The sequence below is a fragment of the Lissotriton helveticus genome, chromosome 7, assembly GCF_964261635.1.
Source record: "Lissotriton helveticus chromosome 7, aLisHel1.1, whole genome shotgun sequence".
NCBI lineage: Eukaryota > Metazoa > Chordata > Amphibia > Caudata > Salamandridae > Lissotriton > Lissotriton helveticus.
The window spans coordinates 134386663-134405725 of record NC_136068.1 but is presented as its reverse complement, the minus strand read 5'-3'; the positions used below and the strand labels follow the sequence as shown (position 1 = coordinate 134405725).

At 46.3% G+C, this 19063-nt stretch overlaps 1 protein-coding gene across 2 annotated transcripts in view; it reads right to left on the bottom strand.

The window, feature by feature from the left end:
* CSNK2A1 (casein kinase 2 alpha 1) overlaps window positions 1–19063 on the bottom strand; it is a 111090-nt gene that overhangs the window by 32495 nt on the left and 59532 nt on the right. For both annotated transcript variants that reach the window (XM_078651725.1, XM_078651727.1), the window contains exons 8-9: window positions 14920–15030; window positions 14273–14374 (exon numbers count right to left, since the gene is read on the bottom strand). In XM_078651725.1, coding sequence (XP_078507851.1) covers window positions 14273–14374; window positions 14920–15030 — 213 coding nt within the window. The remainder of the gene's footprint in view (window positions 1–14272; window positions 14375–14919; window positions 15031–19063) is intronic.

Sequence of the window (19063 nt, the reverse complement as noted above, 5' to 3'; positions counted from 1 at the left end):
TTCGCATGCTGAGAAAAAGAAAGGATTCTTTAATATACTGTTCTTGTACAGGCTGAAAACCTGAATGCCTTCATCTTTACCTAGAAACTATTGTTTTTCCGTAATTTATTGAAGGGGTCCCCATTCCTTCTAACCACTACAGCCTCCAACATAGACTTTTCTTTTAAAATGTACTTGTCACTGGCCTCAATCTACAGCCTTGTTAACCTTTTCTTGGCAGTGGTGGAGATTGGGCTGCTTTAAGTCTTTGGGTCTTATAAGACTGACTGGGACGGGGTAGAGTTTTCAGATAGAAGTATAGCCTAGCCTGTTGTGCTATATAAGAACATTGATTTTGGATGCATAATCAAAATTGCTTGAAAAATCAAAATATATCTGTGCAGGAGGTGTCATGTTGGTATTGTAGCAATAAAAAAAAAAAAACACCCTTACCGTCGAAAGATCTTGCTAGTGACAAAAAAATACTCTAAAGGACCCTAATGACGTGAATATTGGATTGTATATTCATAAACCACTAAATATCCCTGACAAGTCATGGAAGTGCTTTGCAGCTAGGTTACTACTCCATGGTGGAGCTAATTTTCAGTTTTAGTTGAGGGTTGCAGCAGGTTGTATATTTTGCAACGTTGTTCGATTTAGTATACCAAATAGTTACATTCAGTTTCTCAAAAGAAAAGTTACTTATTAATGAATGAAGCAGATGCTTATGTATCAATTTGCGCTTCTAATAGTGTCTCTCACTAAAGGACATGTGGGTGCCTTATTCTACTTTCTGGTCGTTCTGATACACTCATTGTACGGCAGTGGTGTTTAGAGAATAGTTATACTTAAATTGGGTCATGCAGGGTTCGTCACCGAGTCTTAAGGGAAGAGCTCTGGCGCATTTAGTTTAAAGGGTCAAACAACATAGGACGGAAGGACACATGGACAGACTGAATCAGTTACTGGTTTCTAAGTCAGTCAGTTATACAAGTCTTGCACAATTTGGAGATGGCTCACATGCTGTATCGTGCAAGTACAGGACAACGTTTTTATAGCGCTTACTACCCCTGACGAGGCGTCGAAGCGCTTTTTCGGCGAGTAGAACGCTACTCCGGGACCCATAGAGGATTAGTGTTGAATTAGTATAGTAAAACATGCAAGTACGTTTTAAATGGTGGATAGGTTAGTCAGTTATTTGGAATGAGAGCAGAAGGATACAGGAGGAAAAATCGTTTGTATTTATATAGCGCTGGTTACCCCTGATGGGGTGTTGAAGCACGCTACTCCGGAAGCCCCTAAAGGATTATTGGTGAATTAATATGGTGAAATATGAAGTAATTTCAGTGGTGGATATTAGTCCGTTATTTCGAGTGAGAAGGAAAGCGGAAGGATAAAAGGGGAAGAAAGGTTTGCATTCATATAGCACTTGTTACCCCTGATGGGTGTTGAAGTGCTCTTCTCCGGAACCCATAAAGGATTAGTGCTGAAAATTAGTATAGTAAATATGAAGTAATTTGAGTAGTGGATATCTTATTCAGTTATTTGGCTAGAGACGGGTAGGTGGCGGGATAGAAGAGGGACAGAGGTTTGTATTTATAGCGCTTGCTACCCCTGATGGGGTTTTAAAGTGCAAGTAGCACGCTACTCAGTATTAGTGTTGAATTAGTATGGTGAAACATGAAAGTAAATTTAGTGGTGGAAGTGTTAGTCAGTTACTTGGATTGAGAAGGGTTGGGGAGAGGTAAAAAAAGGAAAAGGTTTATATAGCGCTTGTAACCCTGATGGGGTGTTAAGACGCTTTATTGGCGAGTAGCACGCTACTCTGGAACCCATAAAGGATAATTAGTGAATTAGTATAGTTGAATATGGAATTTGAGAAGTGAACATGTTAGTCTGTTGATTTTGATTGAAAAGGATAGTGGAGGGATAAAAGAGTGAAGGATTTTTTTTCTTTTTTTAATGTCTTAGCAGTAGGGGGGAGTATTTGGATGAGTAAAAAGGAATTTTGGAGGGGAGGAATCAGAGAAGAGTTTAGAAAGGTTTGTTTTAGGGGATCGGTATAGTAAAAGGTGTCAGATGATGCAAGGAGGGGTAGAGTAGGAAAGTCTAGAAAGGGTTATTTTGGGGATCATAGTAGTGGTATGGGGTTTGGGATAAATGAAAGAGTGGAAGTAGAGGATATATTGATGAAAGGTATAGGATGGGAGATAGGGTAGTGCATTGGAAAGAGTAGTAGAAAAGTTTGAGATGAGTCAGAAAGTTGGGCTAGAAGATAGATTGAGAAAAGTATAGGCTGAGAAATAGGGTAGTGCATTGGAAATGCTAAGTTAGAAAAAAGTGATAAATATATAGATCCATAAATACATTGAAAGTATATAGATACATAAAGGAGGTAAGTATATGTAGCTTAAATATATTGATAGAGGCACAGGATGAGAACTGGGGTAGTGCACTGGATATGCTTTTTCAGGAGAAAAGTAACAGACAGATAAAAGTACATGGAAGGTACATAGATGCACAATGGAAGTAAGTACATGTAGACCAAAGATGATTTTTTTTTTCTCTCAACATAATTATTCTACATGTTTATACAAAGCAATAGGTACATATCTATAGTGAAAACAAATGCTTATAAACAGAGGTATATGCTGTAAATTTCTGTTTGCGTATGGTGCTTATTTGGGGAAGAGCCAATTCTTGAGTAGTTTTTTGAAGATAAGGTGAAAGTCTGTGGATCTTATGTTGGGGAGGGGTAAAGAGTTACATAGTTTGGCTGCTTGAACCGAGAAGGATGTGCCACCCATGTTTTTTTTTTGTATCTTGGGATTTTGAGGCGAGATGCTCCTTTAGAGCGGAGGTTCCTCTGTTGAATGTGTTTGGTGATTTTATTCCTGATGAAGAGCTGTCCCATTCCATGTATTGCTTTGTGGGTGATAGAAAGCAGCTTGAACGTGGATCTTCAGGCAAACGGTAACCAATGCAGTGGTTTCATGGCAGGGGAGATGTGGTCTCCCGGTTTGATATGCAAGAGTAGTCTGGCAGCTGAGTTCTGAATCCGTTGTAGTCTTTTCATGGTCGTTAAAGGTGATCAGTTGTAGAGGCTATTGGCGTAATCGAGTTTGGACAGAACAAGGGAGATGGTAGCTTGGACCTTGTATGGAAATCCCAAAGGAGGGAAAAATTCATTGCAGCGTTCTTATAGTGACAAAACTTGATCTTGCTAGTTTGTCCACTTGGGCATTCATCAATAGCTTGGAGTCCATGGTCACTCCGATGTTTCTTACTTCCTTCGATACTTTAGTCGGTGATTAAGCATGGGCGGATTTTGCAAATTGGCAATCCGCGAACTTGCGTATTTACGGATTCGCAATCTGCAAAATCCGCGAACCCTCGCGAATTTGCGGATTTTTTGGTTTTTTTTGTGTTCGCAAGGATTTCTGCCAGTTCGCGAGGGTTGTGTACCAGTTCGCAAATGCGAACTTACTTGTCGGCTCGCAACGGCCGCGACTATGTTGTTTCTACGTCTGGTTCATCATCACAGGTTCACAGCACCCTCTGTTTCACCACTGCCACCCTCTGGTACACCCATGCCACCCTCTGGTACATCACTGCCACTCTCTGGTTGGTTTATCACTGTAGATTATGGGGGTGAAAAAAAGCAAGCACACCTGCCCTGCTTCAACTGACATGAATTAATTTGGGGTTGATTAATGTGTCACTGAATTTAAACTTCCAGTCTGGCTGGCACCTGCTTCCTTATCTGTAATTTGCTTTCTGTTGCAGTGCAATTTTTTTTCACAGGACCTTTGTGGCCTACTTGTAGCTATTCTCTGAGCCTGCTGTGAGGGTCGGAGCAGGGTCATAGAATAGTTGCAAGTAGGCAACTAAACTCTGAGGGGGCCCCTCAGGAAGCACTACAGGGAATGGTTACTAATGAGAAGATTGAACTTTTGCACCTGCTGAGTGCTTTCAGTTTTGTCTGTAATTGCTTTCTGTTGCAGTGTAATTTTTTTAACATGACCTTTGTTGTATACTTGTAGCTAATCTGAGCCTGCTGTGAGGGTCAGAGCAGGGTCATAGAATAGTTGCAAGTAGGCAAATAAACTCTGAAGGGGCCCCTCAGGAAGCACTACAGGGAATGGTTACTAATGATAAGATTGAACTTTTGCACCTGCTGAGTGCTTTCAGTTTAGCAAAAATCCAAATATCCAGCAGCATCCACAAAAAGTAATCCTTCCAGGTCAAGGTCCAAATCAAAGTGACCAGCACATGAAGAAAGCACTGGGAGGAGCCTGCTGGACAGGAACAGGAAGTTGGAGACTGTGGGACACTTCCTTCCCCCCCCCCCCCCCAAAAAAAATGGACTCCTTGCAAAGCAAAAGTGCAGGCAAATGTCACCCTGAGGAGTTATTCTGAAAAAAATCATAATTTTCATAGTTTATGCTGCCTGCTGGTGGATTTCTTGTGCGAAATTGCAAATTTTGCAATCTCGCAATTGCGAGATTGTCGCTGCCCGCCGCATCTACGTATTCGCAAGTGTTTACTCCCGCGAAATTGTATAGTATTCTAGTTGGCAAGCGCGACCAAGCAAAAAATCCGCTTCGCACGGATTTTACGAATTTTCGGCAAGTTCGCGAGAGTTCGCGGATTGCGAATTTGCCGAAAATCCGCGAGCGGAACGGATTTTACGCCCATGCTTATCGGTGATCCCAGTTCATTAGGCCATGCGGCAAGCGGGTTGTAATGTTTCCAATCGCCACACGTAAGTATTTCCGTTTTTGAAACATTCAATTTGAGATGGCTCCAAGTCATCCACGGCTCTGAGACAGCTGAAAATTGGTGATTTTCCAATGTCTTGGCAGTATTTGCGTGTCATCTGCAAAGTTATAGCACATGAGGTGAAAATTGTTGATCAGTACTGGTAATGACTTCATGTAGATGTTGAAAAGCATGGGTGAGATGATAGAACCTTGAGGAACCCCTGCTTTTGTGGAGTACAGTTTGGACAAGAAAGGTGGGGTATAGATGACCGTTCTGTTTTGAAGGTAGGACGTGATCCATTCTAGAGCAGTTCCCTCTATGCCGGCTTAACAGAGTCTTTGTTTCAGAGTGTCATGGTCAACCATGTCAAAGGCAGCTGAGAGGTCCAAGAGGATTAGCGCAGCAACCCTGTTGTGGTCAAATGTATTCTTCAGATCATCCCAGATGGCAAGGAGGGCAGATTCAGTGCCTCTTCCCGGACGGAATTCTGTTTGGAAGTCTGAAAGTATGTCATTCTTTTCAATGAATTGTGACATCGGGGCGAACGCTGCTCTTTCTATCAGTTTGCCCAGGAAAGGTCCATTTGTAATGGGTCTGTGGTTGTCAGGGTTCAGCGGGGCCAAGTTTGTTTTCTTCAGTAAAGGGCATGTGTGAGATTTCTTTTAGTTCTTCTGGAAATATTCTGGTAGTGAAGGAATAGTTTATGATGATTCTTACTGGAGTGGCAGCAGAGATTGTTAAAAGAATGGTCTTGAAAGTTTGTGTTGGACAGGGGTCAGAAGGGCTGTCTGCAGGCCTGCTTGCTTTGACCAGGTCCATAAATTCATCGTGTGAGATGTGTTGGAAGTAACGGAGAGGCTTGGTTAGAGTATTCTTGGATTGTTGTTTTGCAAGAGTTAGTGCAGGTGCTTTGTTTCTGTTTGAAGTAGGAGACCAGCGTGTCTGCTTTGTCCATGTAATGATTTGCAAGTTTGTCTGTGAAATCTTGAGTAACAGGATGAGTTCCTTCTAGGCCAGTGTTTCCCAAACTGTGCGCCGCGGCGCCCTGGTGCGCCGTTATGAGGAGCCAGGGGCGCCGCGGCACGATGTGGGAAAGTGCAGGGCAGCGCTACATACTGGGGAGAAATGCCGTCAGCAGCACTCGCTGTTGGAGGCCATCTCACATTTCTTTGAAGTGATGAAGAGGCTTCAACAGCTCCTCCCAGACCTGCAGTCTGTCAATTAGCCCCATTGTCATTCGGTCTGTGGCGATTCTCTCACACAGAATGACAATGGGCCATACTGCAGTTACAGAAGCCTAGCGCGCGCACGGCAGGATTGCATTACCTTGGGGAGACCTGCCGTCTCTGTCCCTCTCCACCACACGCCGTCTCTGTCCCTCTCCATCACACCCTGTCCTCTGCCCTCTCCATCACACACCGTCCTCCGCCCTCTCCACCACACGCCGTCTCTGTCCCTCCCTGCCCTACTCTTGCTTGTTAGCAAAGGTGTGATTCTCTGTTGTACTGCACCGCACCTCTGCTCTTCTTTAATATTGCGTCGATCGCCTCTCCCGACTCGAGTGAAAAGGAAAGATTGATGAGGGAAAAGTAGGGCACAAGGGGAGAGAGAAAAAAGTTTGACATAAATGAATAAGGAAAGGTGAAAGACCTGAAAGGTGCAGTGCAGGGTAGATGGATATTAGGGTTAAGTGCTATGTAGATGGCAGGACATTGTTTTCCATCCGGCTTCTGTGCAGAGGCCACCATATGAGTAGATGGGAGTGAGAGTAACAGAGTGACAGAGAAAGAGTGAGAGCGACCTAGGGGTTGGAGAGAGAATCGTAGGTTCTTTAAAAAACCAAAACCTAGATAGATGCCAAGTAAAAGAAACATATGCCTTTAGAAAATAACTTAGAATCTAAGTGGAACCGGACTTTTGGTACTGTGGGTGCAGGGTGAGGGGCCTGGTGGAGAGCGCTGGGTGGGTGCATGGTCAGGGGCCTGGTGGAGAGCGTTGAGTGGGTGGGTGCAGGGTCAGGTCCTGGTGGAGAGCGTTGAGTGGGTGGGTGCAGGGTCAGGTCCTGGTGGAGAGCATTGGGTGGGTGGGTGCAGGGTCAGGTCCTGGTGGAGAGCATTGGGTGGGTGGGTGCAGGGTCAGGGGCCTGGTGGAGAGCATTGGGTGGGTGGGTGCAGGGTCAGGTCCTGGTGGAGAGCGTTGGATGGGTGGGTGCAGGGTCAGGGGCCTGGTGGAGAGCATTGGGTGGGTGGGTGCAGGGTCAGGTCCTGGTGGAGAGCGTTGGATGGGTGGGTGCCGGGTCAGGGGCCTGGTGGAGAGCGTTGGGTGGGTGGGTGCAGGGTCAGGGGCCTGGTGGAGAGCATTGGGTGGGTGGGGTCAGGTCCTGGTGGAGAGCGTTGAGTGGGTGGGTGCAGGGTCAGGGGCCTGGTGGAGAGCGTTGAGTGGGTGGGTGCAGGGTCAGGGGCCTGGTGGAGAGCGTTGGGTGGGTGGGTGCAGGGGCCTGGTGGAGAGCGTTGAGTGGGTGGGTGCAGGGTCAGGGGCCTGGTGGAGAGCGTTGAGTGGGTGGGTGCATGGTCAGGGGCCTGGTGGAGAGCGTTGGGTGGGTGGGTGCATGGTCAGGTCCTGGTGGAGAGCGTTGGATGGGTGGGTGCAGGGTCAGGGGCCTGGTGGAGAGCGTTGGGTGGGTGGGTGCATGGTCAGGGGCCTGGTGGAGAGCGTTGAGTGGGTGGGTGCAGGGTCAGGGGCCTGGTGGAGAGCGTTGGGTGGGTGGGTGCATGGTCAGGTCCTGGTGGAGAGCATTGGGTGGGTGGGTGCAGGGTCAGGGGCCTGGTGGAGAGCGTTGGGTGGGTGGGTGCAGGGGCCTGGTGGAGAGCGTTGAGTGGGTGGGTGCAGGGTCAGGGGCCTGGTGGAGAGCGTTGAGTGGGTGGGTGCATGGTCAGGGGCCTGGTGGAGAGCGTTGGGTGGGTGGGTGCATGGTCAGGTCCTGGTGGAGAGCGTTGGATGGGTGGGTGCAGGGTCAGGGGCCTGGTGGAGAGCGTTGGGTGGGTGGGTGCATGGTCAGGGGCCTGGTGGAGAGCGTTGAGTGGGTGGGTGCAGGGTCAGGGGCCTGGTGGAGAGCGTTGGGTGGGTGGGTGCATGGTCAGGTCCTGGTGGAGAGCATTGGGTGGGTGGGTGCAGGGTCAGGTCCTGGTGGAGAGCGTTGGGTGGGTGGGTGCAGGGTCAGGTCCTGGTGGAGAGCATTGGGTGGGTGGGTGCAGGGTCAGGGGCCTGGTGGAGAGCATTGGGTGGGTGGGTGCAGGGTCAGGGGCCTGGTGGAGAGCGTTGGGTGGGTGGGTGCAGGGTCAGGGGCCTGGTGGAGAGCGTTGGGTGGGTGGGTGCAGGGTCAGGTCCTGGTGGAGAGCATTGGGTGGGTGGGTGCAGGGTCAGGGGCCTGGTGGAGAGCGTTGAGTGGGTGGGTGCAGGGTCAGGTCCTGGTGGAGAGCGTTGGGTGGGTGGGTGCAGGGTCAGGTCCTGGTGGAGAGCATTGGGTGGGTGGGTGCTGGGTCAGGGGCCTGGTGGAGAGCGTTGGGTGGGTGGGTGCAGGGTCAGGGGCCTGGTGGAGAGCATTGGGTGGGTGGGTGCAGGGTCAGGGGCCTGGTGGAGAGTGTTGGGTGGGTGGGGGCAGGGTTACGGGCGTTTACTACGTCATCTGATTCAATGCTCCCCAAAAGCAGCACAAGGCCCCCTACCAAGTATTTTTTTGCAGGTTTATATGGCGCAAACTCCACCCGAAGGCATCAGAGCGCTTTACATTAGCACCAGTCGCGTTGCAGATGGACACATTCATTTTTAGGCATGGGGAGACCATCATGCTTTTGAAATGGTGCCATTGTTCCAGGTGGCAGCCCCCTCCATTGGGTGGGAAGGGTGCAAGGGGGTGGCCGAGAAGGGTGCAAGGCAGAGGGGAAAAGGGTGCAAGGCAGAGAGGAGAAGGGTGCATGGTAGAGAGGAGAAGGGTGCATGGTAGAGAGGAGAAGGGTGCTTGGTAGAGAGGAGAAGGGTGCAAGGCAGAGGGGAAAAGGGTGCATGGCAGAGAGGAGAAGGGTGCATGGTAGAGAGGAGAAGGGTGCATGGTAGAGAGGAGAAGGGTGCAAGGCAGAGGGGAAAAGGGTGCAAGGCAGAGGGGAAAAGGGTGCAAGGCAGAGGGGAAAAGGGTGCATGGTAGAGAGGAGAAGGGTGCAAGGCAGAGGGGAAAAGGGTGCAAGGCAGAGGGGAAAAGGGTGCAAGGCAGAGAGGAGAAGGGTGCAAGGCAGAGAGGAGAAGGGTGCATGGTAGAGAGGAGAAGGGTGCAAGGCAGAGGGGAAAAGGGTGCAAGGCAGAGAGGAGAAGGGTGCATGGTAGAGAGGAGAAGGGTGCATGGTAGAGAGGAGAAGGGTGCAAGGCAGAGAGGAGAAGGGTGCAAGGCAGAGGGGAGAAGGGTGCAAGGTAGAGAAGGGTGCATGGAGGAGGGGAGAAGGGTGCACGGCAGAGGGGAGAAGGGTGCAAGGGGGAGAAGGGTGCAAGGTAGAGAGGAGAAGGGTGCAAGGCAGAGGGGAGAAGGGTGCAAGGTAGAGAAGGGTGCATAGTAGAGAGGAGAAGGGTGCATGGTAGAGGGTCTAGACGTGATTCTTCATGTAGACCAGTGGTTCCCAAAGGGTGCGCCGCTGCACCCCGGCGCGCGGGTGAAAAAATGGTGGGGAGCCACAGCCAACTGCCAATTAGGTCAAGGGAGCCACGGGTCAAAAAAGTTTGGGAACCACTGTTCTAGGCAATTTGGTTTGCGAACGTGTTTATTTTGTGCTTCCTGACACCATTTCTCCCTAAAACTATTATTTTTTTAAAATATTTTTTATTAGGACATCAAATACAAAAAAAACCAATGTGACATATGTTCACAGAGAAGAAAAGAGAAAACCGTATCTGATGACCAGATTTTCAAATGGAGTTTTTTACCCCTTCCCCCCTCCCCCACCTCGGTGGATCCCCACAAAAGAGAAAGAAATTTTTGTTACACCAAAACGACGAACATAGGGGTACTTCCTGTCATAATAACAATGAATCCTTATTTGACCATTTAGTTAAGGATCCCCAAATCTTTTCCCCTTTTACCCTTGCCCTACTTACCCTTATTCTAAACACAGATCTCCCAATTGTAAATAAATAATTTACTAAACCAAACATGTATTGAAGGTTGGTTTGGATCAAGCCACACCGTGGCCAGACAAAGCCGAAATACCGCCATTGCTACATACACCATTTTCCTATCGGCTTCCTCCATTTCTTGATTCGAAATCCCTAGCATGATAACCTGGGGGGTCAATGAAACTGAATATCCCAATATAGATTATAAACGCTGTTCGATTTTAGCAAGCAATTGAGAAAGACCAGAAAAGGTGGCAAACGTGTGTGCTGTCTGCTGCCAGCAACCCACACCGAGGACAATGTATCCCCGAATCCCCCCCCCCCCCCCCCATCGATAAATACGCGCGGAGTTATGTATAAGTTACACCATGTCTTGTAACATTGTACTTGCAAATTGGCGGAAATACATGCTGTTTGGCTATACAAAAGGGAATCTTCACATTCACCTTGCCCAGCTTGCAAACTCATTTGCCATCTATCAAAATGTTCGGCTAAATCACCACCCATTTTCTCATTAACAAGTTTATATTAAGAAAATGTTGTAGAATGGCATCTATCAATTAAATCTAATAAAGGGATACAGTCCCGATTATTACGTTTTTTAGTGAGGAAGTCCCTCATCTGTGAAAATTTTAAAAATATTTATTCTCGATCCCAAATCTCTTTGATAGCCTGAAAAGTAAGCATTTCAGAATTAAATATAAGATCCCCTATACACTGAATGCCTTTCTCAGCCCAATTTTTGAAATATACAGCTTAAGAAATTGCCGGAAGTAGGGTATTGTTTACTAAAGGGGAATATAGATGTAGCCGCCCAATCCCGAACTTCTTTCCAACAGCAGTCCAGACCCTATATGCACCAAGCAACACCTTAAATTTGACCCTCCTGAAATAGGCAAAATCTACATGGCGCAAAAGGAGTCTCCTGGCTTCTAACCCATAAATTAGGTGGTAGATTTAAGACTCCACACTTCCCAAATTTCCCCCATTTAGCAACTCCCCCATCTGTTTCAGGACTGTTATCCAGTAATAAATTTGAGAGTTTGGGAGAGACCAGCCTCCCCTGTCTCTAGATAAGGTCATATATCTTAGAGCCCTTCTTTGATGCTGCCCAGCCCATAAAAAACATGAAACTAACTGGTCTAACCACATTTTATTTATATCTAAAGGATTTTGGGCAGGAAAATCATTTTAAAATCATTACTTCTCCCGATTAGAGTCAATGTTGGTTGTTCATTCATCGGGAATCTGTTTTAATTTTTTGTAGCAATGGTTTAAGATTAATATCAAGAATATCTTCGGGTTTGGAGCTTATTTCTATACCTAGATATCTGGCATTTGATACTATCCACTGATCAGTTAATGTAACTATCATTGACTACAATTTGAGTGTTAAGCCTGTCTGCTGTGTGCCATAGCTACAAGGGCATTGACTTTGAGGGTTCACCCGGATATGGGTTGTGATTATTCCTCGATGTGGGAAGTCACCTACCTTAAATAATAATCCAAATTTCCTACAGTGTTTGGAGGTTGCTGTAGAAGTACTGATTTTATAACTAAAACATTGTACTGACGGGGCATCAAAGTGCTTTTTCGGCGAGTAGCACGCTACTCCGGAACCCATAAAGGATTAGTGTGTAATTCGTATAGTGATATAATAAAGTAATTTGAGTAATGGATAGGTTAGTCAGTTATTTGGAAACAGAAGGATAGCGGAGGGATAGAAGAGAAAAAGGTTTGCATTTATATAGTGCTTGCTACCCCGGATGAGGTGTTGAAGCGCTTTTTCGGCGAGTAGCACGCTAGTCTGGAACTCAAAGGATTAGTGGTGAATTAGTATAGTGAAATATGAAATGAGAGAAGTGGACATGTTAGTCTGTTATTTTGATTGAAAATGATAGTGGAGGGATAGAAAAGTGAAGAATTTAGCCTTTTGTTTTTGGAAGTCCTAACAGTAGGCGGAGGCTTGGGGTGAGTAAAAGGGATGTGGAGTGGAAAAGTCAAAGGGAAGAGTTTAGAAAGGCTTGTTTTGGGGGATCAGTATAGTAAGAGAGGTGTCAGATGATGCAAAGGGTTATTTTTGGGATCATAGTAGGGGTATGAGTTTAGGCGTAAAGTGGATGTAGAGGATATATTGATAGAGGTATAGTGTGAGAAATAGGGTAGTGTATTGGAAAGAGTAGCAGAAAGGTTTGAGACGAGTTAGAGAGTTGCAGTAGAAGATATATTGAGAGATGTATAGGGTGAGAACTAGCATTGAATATGTTTTTTAGGAGAAAAGTAATACATATATAGATCCAAGTACATGTAAGGTATAAAGATGCATAAAGTAAGTTTATGTAGATTAAAGATGCATTAGGTGAACTGTTTTTTTTTAAAAACTATTCTACATGTTTCTACAAAGCAATACACATATATAGGTGCGTATCCATAGTACAAATAAATGCTTATATAATGGAAGCTACCCACTTGAAGCTCTGTGATAAATCCTCAATCACATAAGGAAGTGGGACTATCGTGGTTCCACAGAAATAGCCTCATTCTTGCCACAATTTCAGCACAGTACACTACCAGTGCCACCTTTAAGAGGTTCATCAGTAGCCAATAAACGACAATAAAGAATAGTTGTCACATGTTCGATGGGGGCCATAAGACCCGAACCCACACTTACCACACCAAAGGTACCATCCACTACACAACATACACAAGCGTTAGGCAAAATCCATTCCAATCCTTTATCCAAATAGCTACACAGTGATAACCCATGCTTTGAAAAATCACCTACACAAACTGGGGTCTTGGTATACGAAACTACTAAGCGTGAAGAATATCCATAAAATAAAAACACTGCAGTCTGAAAGCCAAAACACCAAGTAATTATCATTTATTGTGCAACAAATAATCTGGTAAAATAAAATATTCCTAGCTTCGAGCAGCATCACCTTTGCAGTTAAAATTGTGTCACATTTGGAGTTTTATCCAGTAGATGTTTCAAATACAAAAGCTGAACCATAATTTGAGTTTAAGTTGCATTTATTCTCATACACCAATGTACATATTGAATTACTGCTAATATCAAGTCACCACAACGCAACCAAAGGGTTACAGCAGCCTCAAATAAGTAAACAAAATAAAACCCTACGTTTATCGGTATAAGTGACATCCCCAAAAGTACAAAGCACTTAATGGATTCAGTCTCCTTATCAAAGGTAAAACAATCATACTCGCGCACAGCTCTTACCGAGCTGCACAATAGAAAGTCCCTCGCCAAACTATTCCACTTCCCCGCCAGTACAATATTGTGACCTTCACGATTCAAGTGTGCAGGGAATTGCATGTGTTGCGGTTGTCTGACTTGCTAAGTGCTAAATGAGATGTGGGTGCAAGCAAGCACAATTCAACTGGGATGATGTTGAGGTGGCAAGAGATGTAGAAGAAAAGGAGAGGGAGAAGCAGGCTGGGACAACCAAGGAGACATTTTTAATGTTAGAGATTAGTACTTAAAAAACTCCAACATGTAAGATGGGATGGGGTACGGTAATTTAGGACGGGTACTAGGGCTTGAATTAAATGCTTTTTGCAACTAGGTGGATGAAATGACCTTACCAATCTCCGATGCAAGGGCCCTCGCTGGGTTAAACGTTGGCTGAATGCAGAGGTTAAGTTAGTCCCTGATTACAAAGTGTTGTTGTGGTGGTGGTAGAATTATCTGAAAACACATACGCCAACCAGGAACCAAAGGAGCAGTGTTCTGGTTGGATGTGGTTACTTGGGAACTAATCTAGTTGCCTGGGCTTTTCCAGTCTGCATCATTTGTATCATGGATCCGCCTTGCAGGAAGGCTGGCCTGGGGAGTATTCCAATAGCCAAACAGTGACACTAACAGTTATTACAGAGTAAGAATAATACCTCACAACAGTGAAGAGGGAAAGCGTGTTTGGCAAAGTGTAACTTTGGTAAAAAAAGGTGTAGACAGACTTCATGGTATACATTACAGAAGATGAGCTACAATACCTGGTTTAAGCTTACCCTTAAAGACTAATCTAGCACACTAAACTGCTGAATGCACTGTAGGCGCTCCAGTTCCTAATGGATGTGTCAAGGCAGAGTTACGGCTCTGCTGAAAGGAGCTGCACCAGAGGGTCCACCAGCACCCATAGTGAAGCCATTTGTACAGGTGCCATGGTGGTAGTAGCACCTGGTTAGAGCTATGGGATAGGGCTTATTATACCTGGAGGGAAAGTAGCTTAATGGCCTTCCATCGTAGAACTTCTAGTGTTTAAGGAAATGAGAATTATATTACATAATGGCTGATTGCAAAGCTGACCACTACTTAGTCCAACAGTAATGAGTGTTTCAATCGATTCCTCACCTGATCATAGTTGTCGTGCCCGTGGAAAAATGGCTCCTTCCGAAAGATCATGCTGGCCAGCATACAACCCAAACTCCACATATCCAGACTGTAATCATACATCTAAAACACAGTAAGACCGTCAGCACTGAAACAAGTTGACCAAACACCACAAAGCCCTGCCCCAACTCATTTAGACCCACAATCTACACTGCAAAAGACCACGAACTAGAACTAGCAAGGGTATGCATACACACATATATAAATATATACACACATTTTCACGCAAACATATACACAACAGTTCTTTCCCCCATAGCAATGCTGTAGGAAAATCTCAACCTCCAATATATCTGTCAGTAAGTATAAACCAAACCCTGCTACATGACATCATTCATCAGTAAAGTGCATTCTGAAGGATTCATGGCTCATTTCCAGATTATAAAAAAACACGGTTGCACTTAATGATCAAATCTCCATAAATCACTGGCAAGTCCCATGAAGGTCCAAGTACAACACCTCTAGCACTCTTACAAGCAAAAAGTGAGCCAAGAGTGCTACTCCCATCCATAAACTAGCACCAGGCCCCATGTTAGACAGACTTATCTGTACCTGAATGATCTACAAGCTAAGGAAATGCTCAGGCAACCACTGCAGCTCCGTCTCACCTGATAGTCTACAAGAAGTTCGGGTCCTTTGAAGTACCGGGATGCCACACGGACATTATATTCTTGGCCAGGATGGTAAAACTCTGCTAATCCCCAGTCTATTAGCCTAAGCTGAAAGAGAAGAGTAAAGAGGTAAACACTAGTCCTGAAGACAGCCAGATGCATTGTTCTATTGGAAATGTATTCCAAGGTAAGACATAAAAGAACTATCAAATACAATGAACAAGATGGTATTTACCTGTGAAAATCTTTAGCGTGCATATTATAAATGTTCTAGCGTGAAAAAGCATACATGGTTAAGTTGCCCTCTGTACTATAAATAACTGTTGACTACAGATATCATTCGAGTTGGTTGTTATCAAGGTCATATGATGTTAAAAGAGCTAAATAAGACTCAGACTGCACCATTTTATTTTCCTTCTGGAACAGGAAATGTACTCTGAAGATTGGCAGCTGCAAGCATAACATGGTCACAGAACTAGTGTTACATGCTTCTTCAGCATGAGATTGCCTATAGAGTCCCATACTTACAACAGAGTACCCACGATTAAACTTGTAAACTTTTAATGAAACATGGAGGAATGCTTTGACTGCACAGCTTTCAGTCATCAACTTAACACATGAGAACTTACCCTGGAGAAACCACAGCGAGATGAACAAACAGGGGAGACAGGTTTAAGAGTAAAATCCTCTTTTACCACACTGACCCCAGCTATCTCAATAGAGTTCCTTGCGTTCGAGAAAGCGGTCCTGAAAGATATCAGGGACATTGACCCAAAAACTATACAAGTCTTTCACAGCACTGCGAGAAAGGAACAGAAGCAATACAAGAACTATCCAAGGACATGAGCATAGTTATAAAGCCAGCCGACTAAGGAGGAGGAGCAACAGTCATCCAATCAATTGCAGCCTACAGAAAGGAAGGTTTAAGACTATTGGGAGGCAGGAGGAATTGTGCACCATTGACTAATGACCCTATGGATTTTCTCAGATTCCGGATCACGAGTAGGATAGAACAGGCTACAGCACATGGCTGGATCACAAGTAAAGGAAGGAGAATTCCTTAATAATAAAAATCCAATAACCCCTGATTTCTACACGATCCCAAAAATCCACAAAACACTGGATAAGCCAACCGGGGCAACCAATAGTGTCGGGGATAGGATATATCCTGGAACCATTTCAAGATTTGCGGATGCCTTCCTGAGAACTGTTGTCCAAAAGACAAATACATAACTGAAGGACACAAAGGCAGTTCTTAACCTCTTAAAAGATACACAGTACAACCCGGACACACATCCTTACGGGTTTAGACATTGGAAGCATGTACAGAAGTCTACCACACTGAGAAACCTTCAACATAATTGAAGAAGTCCTCTTCGAAGAAGAATGGATTTTCCAGACACCTAGGAAGATGGCAATGGATTGTTGTAAGTAGGTTCTCACCCGGAATTTCTTGAAATTCGTAGACACTTTATTTACAATGCCACGGAACCAGTATGGGAAGCACCTTCGCACCAAGCATAGCTGGTCTGTACATAGATCACCTGTAAACACACAGAATACTGGGACCTCTCAACCCCTTTTTTGAAACGCATAAAAATGTGGAAAAGATACACTAATGTATTGTGGTGGTTTGGGAGGGAAATTAAATTACAACAAACTTTTTGAGCTAGCTGAATATACAAAATGAGTTTCTGAAATTCACCAATACTATGAACAGGAAGAAACTGGTGTTCCTGAATCTTTTTTTTTTTTAACTCTTTTTATTAAACACGCTCAGTAGACAGCACAATAACATTTCCCAAAGCATGCACATTAGAGATACTCTTACATGGGTTTGGCAGACACATGACAGGGTGCGACAGAATCCCCTTTGCCAATAAGGCAGAAGCATCATTAAAGGAGCACCATTCTCTAGTCATCTGGGGCCACTCCATTCATTGTCCACCTGGCTCTCCAGCACTCCCCTATACTCACGCCACTGGGCCCACACCGTTTCCTATTTCTTAACAGATCCTCTGCTCTTGTATACCGTTTCTTCTGCTCTCTGGCATCAATCGATGTCCCTCTCCCAGTCTGTTACTGAAGGGGGAACAGGCGCCCCCACCCACTAGCAATATTGTTTTTCCCGCCGCCAGCGTAAGCCATATGGTTACATATTTGGGCCAGACAACCTCCCTCTGGATTAGAAGCAGATTCCATTTTGTGTCCAGCAGCATGTCAGTACCCACCACCCTAGCCATTATTGCCGTGGCCCTTAGCCAAAATTGCGGTATCTGAGAACATTCCCACAGGATATGAGAGAACGTGTCCTCATACTGGCAACCTTGGATGCACTGTGGTGATGGTGCCCTACCAATCTTGTGTATCAGCATCATGGGGTAATAGGAGCGATGCAAAATCCGGAGCTGGATCAGTTGAAAGTGCATTCATATTGCTATCTCTCGCGGGCCATGAAGCGCCTCCTGCCACTCATCATCATCATCAATGTTACCCAGCTCATCCATCCAGGCCGCCCTTTTAGGCTGTCAACTGGTCAGGCAGATTGTTCATGAGCTTGCGGTATATTGTCGAAATAGCTTTCTCTGGGATAAGGTCAATCAGAAGTCTGTCTACAAGAGGAGAATAGTCAGGAAGGGAGGTGTCACCCCTTAGCTGTGTCAACAGTGCATGTCTGAGTCTCAGGTAATGGAACCTCTGGGTCTCTACCGGTCCAAACTCCAATTGGGAGTTCCTCAAACGAGAGTGGGAGCCCTTCCCTCCACACATCTCCCAGTCTCTCTAGGTCTATGGTCGCACAACCTGAGAATCCTTGAAGCGAGGACACCTATTTTAACCTAGCACTATGCCAAAGCGGTGTTCTGTTGGTCAATTTGTTCTGCCACCCCAGAGCCAACATGTCAACTGTCGCTGTGTGTGGGGGCCAACTAGGGTCATTCCGTCACGCATATAGCAGCCGCTCACAGTTCCCTGCGGGCATGGTGTCTCGGTCCACCCGGTAGGCTGGTTCATCCGTTTCTGTGTACACCCGGTCGCTGACCACCTGCAAAGCCCATCAATGTTGTTTGCGGGCCAGTGGATTCGCTTTTCGTGTGCAGCACCCCATATAGCCTTGCAGCTTGTGCCGAGTACTTCTACTGGGCATAATGCCGGATTGATCCCAGTGGACCAGTTTGGTAATAATCAGTATCGGCCTATTCACTAGTGTCATGGCCAAAACCTTGACTTCAACATTAAGGAGGGAAATCGGCCTGTAGGAACTACAGCGTTCGGGTGGTCTTCCCTGCTTATGTATTACCACTATAGTGGCTATCCGCTGGTCGACTGGTAGCCGGCCCTCCTCCCATCCTTCCTGCAGCATATCTTGTAATGGTGGCACTATTTTAGAGGCTACACCATTGAACAATTTGACAGAAAGCCCATTCAGTCCTACTGCTTTACCCACCTTTAGGGGTCCAAGCGCTTTTAATAATTCATCGTCCGTAATCTCAGACTCTAAGACCTCCCTGTAGTCGACTTACACCACAGGTAGTGAGAAGTAACTCAAAAACTCACTGCAGGAGGAGCCAAGCTCGCGTCCGAGATGGCCGCGTTTTAGCTCGGCTCCGTTCGCCTGCCTGTTTTTATCGTATATCCTGCTGTTATCCTGCCCCGGGAAGTCCTCTTTGCTATGCTGTAGCGTTCAGATACCTTGCAGGCACTCACCTTTGGCTCTGGTCGTCCCTGGGTGCCGTGGATCCTGAACGGCGCTCCCGCTCGCTTCGGGGCCTCCGGAGCGGGCTGGCCTGGATCCTCTCGGCGGCGCCCGGACGGGGCGAGGCGCGATGATCGTCCCTTGATGGTGCGGTGGACGCGGTCGTAGAGGCCGTTGTGCGTATAGGCCGGCTGTGACTTGCTGGCCGACTCCGGCGGACCGGTGGCCTTGGGTGGAGGCGCAGCCTTCTGTTGACGGGGCGGACCGTATCTTCGGCTTGCTCCCCCTTTGTTCTCCGGTCCGGCCATTTTGATTTCCTCCGCCCGGACTCGGAGAACGGGGCCGGCGGCACTGGGGAGCCGGCGATCCCCCTTCTTCTGGTGGCCCCCCTTCCTGCTCTGGAGGTACCCTGCTGCCGGTCGGCTGGTCTTCATTTGCCTCGCTGCT